General features: G+C 31.6%; 1 protein-coding gene across 1 annotated transcript in view; it reads right to left on the reverse strand.

Annotated features, from left to right (window-relative positions):
* Positions 1-6314, reverse strand: part of LOC107560356 (NEDD8 ultimate buster 1-like) — a 7959-nt gene extending 1645 nt beyond the window's left edge. The window contains exons 1-10 of the mRNA XM_016244505.1: positions 6268-6314; positions 5983-6144; positions 5670-5834; positions 5530-5594; positions 4726-4790; positions 4485-4652; positions 3058-3146; positions 2860-2966; positions 790-976; positions 579-686 (exon numbers count right to left, since the gene is read on the reverse strand). Coding sequence (XP_016099991.1) covers positions 579-686; positions 790-976; positions 2860-2966; positions 3058-3146; positions 4485-4652; positions 4726-4790; positions 5530-5594; positions 5670-5834; positions 5983-6084 — 1056 coding nt within the window. The 5' untranslated portion in view covers positions 6085-6144; positions 6268-6314. The remainder of the gene's footprint in view (positions 1-578; positions 687-789; positions 977-2859; positions 2967-3057; positions 3147-4484; positions 4653-4725; positions 4791-5529; positions 5595-5669; positions 5835-5982; positions 6145-6267) is intronic.
* Positions 6315-7762: the final 1448 nt, after the last annotated feature.

Raw genomic sequence — 7762 nt, forward strand, 5'->3', positions numbered from 1 at the left:
GCCAACACTTTTTCACACCACTGTATATATATATATATATATATATATTCTATTTATATATATATAAATATATAAAATATATTTTTTAGTTATGGGATTTTTAAAATTATTTATTTTTTATAGCTATTATTTATTTATTGGATTTTTTTTTAATTTAGTTTGTGTCTATTTTTTAGCTATTGGATCTTTTAAAAAATATTTATGTATTTTTTATTTCATTTTTATTTATTTATTCGATTTTCAAAATTATTTGCATTAATATGAACATACACGTGAAGTGGGCTTGATTTTTCTGAACAAATGTGTTGAGTGAATGATTCAAAGATTCACTCCGAATTCTCAAAGGTACTTTTACTGGTTTCCATCTACTGGTGTAACGATGTGACTTTCAGAAAGATTCAATGAATGAATCAGTGAACGATTCTGAACGAGTCTTTTCACTGAACAGTACCAAAAGATTCAGATCACTGGGATGAATCACAATCTGCAGTACCAGCAATTAATGCTCTTTTGTAGTTTGGTCATCGGGGTAAATAGACAATAATGGAAACACAATAATTAAAAATGTCAGGATTTACGTTTCTGAGCTTGTTGAACGCTTGGTTCTTCTTGCCATCATGGTAGGCCAGCAGACTCTGGAGCAGATAGAGCCTCAGAAACAGCACGTCCTCTCCTCCGGTGTGACCCTGAGAGCCAGAAACACATGACATACGCTGTAAACATGTGTGTGTGTGTGTGTGTGTGTGTGTGTGTGTGATGTGAAGCTCAGTGTTCAGATGCTCGTCAGACCTTGATCTGCTGCAGACGGCTCTGCTGCTCTCCGTAGCATCTCTTGAAGCACTCCTCGGCTCGTTCCAGACGCTGTCTGGCGTCGTTCAGACAGTCGAGCTGCTGCAGAGCCTGAAAACACCAAACCACATCCAGCTGCAGCACGGCGTAGTTATCCACCGTCCTCAGCAGCGCCGAGTTACACTTACTGCACAACACACACACATCAACAGGAGAGGAACACAAGCTGATGATTACAGCACAGAGCTGGATCAACGAGTCAATCGAATCACATTCTACAAGTATCAAATAAGTCATATTATAAGAATCAAAGCAGTGGTATTGTATAAGAATCAGAGGCGCTTTATTGTATAAGATATAAATTCTTTCAAAAAATCTAATATGTCATATTCTATAAGAATCAGACCAGCTGCATTCTATAAGAATAAAATGAGCCATATTCCATAAGAATCAAATGAGTCATATTCCATAAGAATCAAATGAGTCATATTCTAAGAATCAAACAATTTGTGTTCTAAAAGAATCAAACATGCCATATTCTACGAGAATCAAAAGTGTCACATTCTGTAAGATTTAAATGAGTCATATTCTAAGAATCAAACAAGATCTATTCTAAAAGAATCAAACACGACACATTCTACAAAAATCAAAGGTGTTACATTCTATAAGAATCAAAGACGTTGTATTCTATAGAATCAAATGAGTCATATTCTAAGAATTAAACTAGTTGTATTCTACAAGAATCAAATGAGTCATATGTTAAGAATCTAACAATTTGTATTCTAAAAGAATCAAACATGCCATATTCTACGAGAATCAAAAGTGTCACATTCTGTAAGATTTAAATGAGTCATATTCTAAGAATCAAACAAGCTGTATTCTAAAAGAATCAAACACGACACATTCTACAAAAATCAAAGGTGTTACATTCTATAAGAATCAAAGACGTTGTATTCTATAGAATCAAATGAGTCATATTCTAAGAATTAAACTAGTTGTATTCTACAAGAATCAAATGAGTCATATGTTAAGAATCAAACAATTTGTATTCTAAAAGAATCAAACCTACCATATTCTACAAGAATCAAAAGTGTCACATTCTTTAAGATTTAAATAAATTGCATTCTACAAGAATAAAATGAATCATAATCTAAGAATAAAAAGAGTTATATTCTACAAGAATCAAATGAGTCATATGTTAAGAATCTAACAATTTGTATTCTAAAAGAATCAAAGGTGTCACATTCTTTAAGATTTAAATAAATTGCATTCTACAAGAATCAAATGAATCATAATCTAAGAATAAAAAGAGTTATATTCTACAAGAATCGAAGGCGTTGTATTCTATAAGAATCAAATGAGTCATACTTTAAGAATCAAACCATTTGTATTCTAAAAGAATCAAAGGTGTCACATTCTATAAGATTTAAATGAGTCATATTCTATAAGAATCAAATGAGTCATATTCCATTAGAATCAACTGAGTCATAATCTAAGAATCAAAAGAGTTGTATTCTACAACAATCAAAAGCGTCGTATTCTATAAGAATCGATGGCATTTTATTCTATAAGACGTAACTGAGTCATATTCAATAGGAGTCAAATGATTCATATTCTCTGAATCAAATGAGTTATAAACTTCAAGATTCGAAGGCGTTGTATTCTACAAGATTTAAATGAGCCATACTCTATAATAATACAACATCAGCTATAGAATCATTTTTCAGCTCAATTTGGTTCAATGTTGATTCAATTCAGTTCAATAACAGCGTCAATGTTGCAAAGTTCAGTATTGAAACAGATCTGAATCAGCTATAACGCAGCTCTTCAGAAGACAGCGCTGATGTCACTGTAATCTTTGCATACTGAACTGTTATTGTACTTTTTGTCCATGCATTTATTTTCATACTGATTGTATTATGATCGTCTTTTTGCATACATACAGCTGTTTATAAGCTGCCACGACGGTGTTTTGTTCTGTTGACAATGGAGAGAAACTGAGCTTGACTTGAGTGAATTCTGAGGTTTGATTGGTTCTCATGCTGTCAGTGATGTTTGATAAAGTCGTACTTGAACTGTTCGTCGGCCTGCAGCAGGTGACACAGAGCGGCGCTGTGGTTCCTCTTCTTCAACAGAGCTCGACCTTTCTCATGGAAACCCATCGCCAGGATCAGAGCCTGACAAGAGGTCAAGACGAGAGAACACAAGACATCAACACACACTAATCATCTCCTCACTGGAGAAATCTTCAGGATGTGAAGCGATCACCTTCCTCTCGCTGTCAGGGATCTGCAGCGGATTTCCTTTCTGATCCGCAATCTCTAAGAACGGGGTGGAGACTGGATCTTCACTCCCGTCTGATGGATACAGAAACGGAAATGATACAATGATTTATTTTCAAAAGCATGATTGCCAATCTTCAGAAGTTGTTGTTTTTAGCCAGTTATAGCAACTAAAACGGAAACAATACAATCAAAGACGATGTATTCTATAAGAATCAAATGAGTCATATGTTAAGAATCAAACAATTTGTGTTCTAAAAGAATCAAAAATGCCACATTCTATAAGATTCAAATGAGTCATATTCCATAAGAATCAAATGAGTCATATTTTAAGAATCAAACAATTTGTATTCTAAAAGAATCAAAGGTGTCACATTCTATAAGAATCAAATGAGTCATATTCCATAAGAATCAAATGAGTCATATTCCATTAAAATCAACAAGATAACAATAAGAATCAAAAGAGTTGTATTCTATAAGAATCGAAGGCATGATTGCCAATCTTCATAAGTTGTTTTTTAGTGAGTTATAGCAACTAAAATGGAAACAATACAATTAAAAATACAGTTAATAACATAGTTAATAAAATAAATAAAATAATATAAAATAAAATATAATAAATAAAACAATAAAACAAACATTTTCCTTAATTGCAAACTGAAATAAAATTAATAAAGTTAATTTAGTTTAACTTGATGTACTAAAATAACTGAAACTTAAATTGAAATAAAAATGTATAAAAACTATATAGACATACTTTATATTAAAATAATAAAAACGACTTAAAATATCAAAACAAAATCACTAACACTTTCAAAAATGGAAATGAAAACAGAAAATATTAATAAAAACTATAAATAATAATAAAAAATAATAAAAATAATGTATATTTATTTATAAAAAAAAAATTATATATATATATTAGTGCTGTCAAATCGATTAATCGCATCCAAAATACGTTTTTGTTTACAAAAAAAGTGTACTGTGTATATTTATCATGCATGTATAAATATATATATATTTTATAAATATTGGCATGTATATATATATATATATATATATATTTATATTCAAATATAATTTATATTATATATAAATATTTATATTTTATATATAAACAAAACATTTTTCTTAAATACACACTGTATGTTTGTGTATTTATATATACGTAATAAATATACACAGTACACACATATATTTTGTAAACAAAAACTTATTTAGGATGCGATTAATCGATTTCACAGCACTAATATATATATCTTTATATGATACAAATATGTTCTATAAACTGTGTATATATATATATATATATAGGAATTGAGTAATATGAATAAGCTATAAGAGGCAGTGGTATATCGGTGTGTGTTTTTCTATGTTGTGTGTATTTAATCTGTAATGCTGAATGACATGCACCTCTCTCCGACAGGATCTGGAAACCCTTCTGCGTCCTCTGCACTCCTTCATCCTGCCTGCTCTTCTTCTCCTCCTCCTCCAGCATCTCGCTCTTCTCCTGCTGCGAGGACACCTTCAGCACCATCATCTTACTGTTGTTCTTCACGTTCTGTTCATCGAGCCTCCTCCCTTCAACCAACACGCCTCGCGTTACAACATGCAGTGATTCAGCCATCTATCAATAAAGCTGGCAGCCGCTTACCTAGAGCCAGCTTCTTCCCAGATAAAATCAGATTGAAGTGTGTGAAGCCGTACTCCGCACTGATCCTTCAAAGCAGAACGCGTTTCCCATCGAACACAGAGGAGGAGCCGTAAACGCAGGAAATGAGTCGATTACATCAGACATGACAAAGAATTAAAAAAATTAAAAATGTAACAAACTTTTTAGCACCGGACGTTATTTCGTTCAATTCTGAGATAAAACGTCAAAATTGCGAAACATAAATGTTCGCAATTTCTCTCAAATCTGACTTTATATTTCACAAGTCTGTTTTTTTTTTCTTGAATAAATAAAAAAAGCTTTTTGTGACTTTATGTTTCACAATTCGGACTTTGTTTCTCGCAATTCTGAGAAAAAGTCAAAATTTAGAAATATAAACTCTAAATTTCTGACTTTTTCCCCCATTAAATTTCAAGTTAATTGCGACTTTTTATCTTAGTGTTTATATCTCACAGTTCTGCATTTTTTCTCAGAACGGCCTGTTTATATCTCACAATTTTATTTTGTTTTGTTTTTTCACGAGAGAATAAAAATAAAACGGTAATAACGTTTTTATCTCACAAATTTCTAATTCCTATTTTTTTTCCTCAGAATGAAAACGTTTCATCTCAGATTCGCACATTTATGTCTCACAATTCTGACTTTTCCCCTCAAAATCATGAGTTTATTTCATCTTGATATTCTGACATTTTCTCAAAATTGCAAGAAACAAAGTCAGAATTGTGAGATAATTAATTCTTTTATTTTTCTATTCCGGGCTTCTATAGAAATGAGCTTCACACTTACTGTTTCTTCAGCTCTTGCACGGTGATGTCCAGCTTGGTTTTTAAATGAACTCTCCTTCTGTTATTCTTAAAGAAAAAACAACAAATCATGAGTTCCTTGATCACACGACGTTCAGTGAATGAATCTGAGGGCATGGGTACCTCTGCTGTCCTGGGCAGGTGGAGCTCCAGCGAGGCCACTGCCGTCTCTTTAAACTGCTTGTTCCCTTCATCTTTCCTGCTGGTGTCTGCTCTGATGCTCTCCAGAGTGAAGATCACCTGCTCCAGAGAGAACTCAGTGGCTGACACGTATTTCTGAGCCAGCTCCTGCACACATGAAGTCAGATAAGACTGTTAAGAGCGCACACGCACACACACACACACACACACACACACACACACACACACACACACACACACACACACACACACTCACACACACACACATGTCTCTCTCTCTCTCTCTCTCTCTCACCCGGATGCTGTGCTGGTCAGAGATGAAGGGCTCCGTCCACAGCTGGACCTGATCCTGTCTGAGCAGAGCGATCAGCACGGACTGCATGTGCTTCTCCTCCATCTCTCCAGACCTCCAGAGATCTTCTGGAGACGAACGCGAAACACCTCCGCTCTTCACACGCTTAGAATCACAGCACGACACTTTTATTGCATATTTCTACATGTACATGTATGTGTGTGTGTTGTTAATGTCAGATCCCTGCGCTGTGCTTAAAGATATTGTTCAAAGTGAAGAACGTCTCACCGACGCTGCGCTGCGAACACGTGATGTTGTTATTGTTTTCTTCCTGATTCTCGGCCACTTCCGGTTGCACACGTCATTTTTGTGTGCTTTTAGCTCCTCCTACTGGACTGGGGATGAAGTGTTTGCTAGATTATATAATTTATTTCTAGATTGTACATTAAAACAGTATGTGTATAAAATATTAAAATGTATATTTTGAATAATTTATATTTTTTTATTTACAACTCTGTTTTATCTGAAGCTACACAAAGGAAAAATGCAAATATAAGCGCTCGTTCCCCAGACTTCACATGACTAACTTAAATAATTAGGTATATATCCAGCTAAAAGTGTGTTAGATTGATTATTCCTATGATTTTTGCTCAGTAGAAAAACAATCCATTGTTCTTTTTTTTTTTTTTGGGTGTATATTGAAAAATTGTTAGATTTACTAGAACAAAAAATATATATGCATGTACTGTATTATTCCAATAAAATGTATTTATTATTATGTTAATTTAATTTAATTTAGTTTAATTTATTTTATTTTACTTAATTTTAATTTAATTTAATTTTGTATAATTTATTTTTAATTTAATTTATTTTTAATTTAATTTAATTTAATTTTATTTTACTTAATTTTATTTAATTTGACTTCATTTTAATTTGATTTAATTTTACTTTATTTTATTTTAATTTATTTTTTATTATTTTATTTTATTTTTCTTAATTTTAATTTAATTTAATTTTGTATGATTTATTTTTAATTTAATTTAATTTATTTTTAATTTTATTTAATTTTATTTTACTTACTTTTATTTAATTCTACTTAATTTTATTTTATTTGAATTTTATAAATTTTTTATTATTTTATTTATTTTTTATTATTTTATTTTATTTTTCTTGTACAACCTTTTCTTCATGAAAGTTCCACATGCAGAAGTAGAAATGGTCCGGTCCAGTCTTTGATTAATAAATGGTTGTTATGTTCACTCTGGCGTTTATGAGTATAAATTTATATATTTTTGTCTACTGTTACTTGTTCTAAAAAAAATCCTTGATTCATTTAATATAAATGAATGTATGCTAATATATATAATTACAGCGAGATCAATATTTATTTATATAAATATTGGCATTGTTCTTGCATTATACACACTGAAAATACAGATGTGTAAGACTTATTTCCAAACAATTTTCACTCAGATATTGCTAGTAAATTTCACAAAAATACAAAGAAATGGCAAAACATTGAATTTCAAGACTGAAACAGTATGCTCTTATAAAACATACTACAATAATCTTTCTTTTATTTACAATTCACAATACAAATATTGATCTGGCGATTAGTGATTGTGCAAACTATGCAAACCAACAATTAGTTATATGATGCAAATGCAACCGGTGACTCTTGTTTCATGAATAGTCTGCAGTAACGCCATGTCTGATGTGTTTTAAATCAATGCATATCAATATATAACAATATACACATGCATGAATATCATCCAACACCATC

This window comes from Sinocyclocheilus grahami, unplaced genomic scaffold (genome assembly GCF_001515645.1).
Source record: "Sinocyclocheilus grahami isolate Dianchi unplaced genomic scaffold, SAMN03320097.WGS_v1.1 scaffold721.1, whole genome shotgun sequence".
NCBI lineage: Eukaryota > Metazoa > Chordata > Actinopteri > Cypriniformes > Cyprinidae > Sinocyclocheilus > Sinocyclocheilus grahami.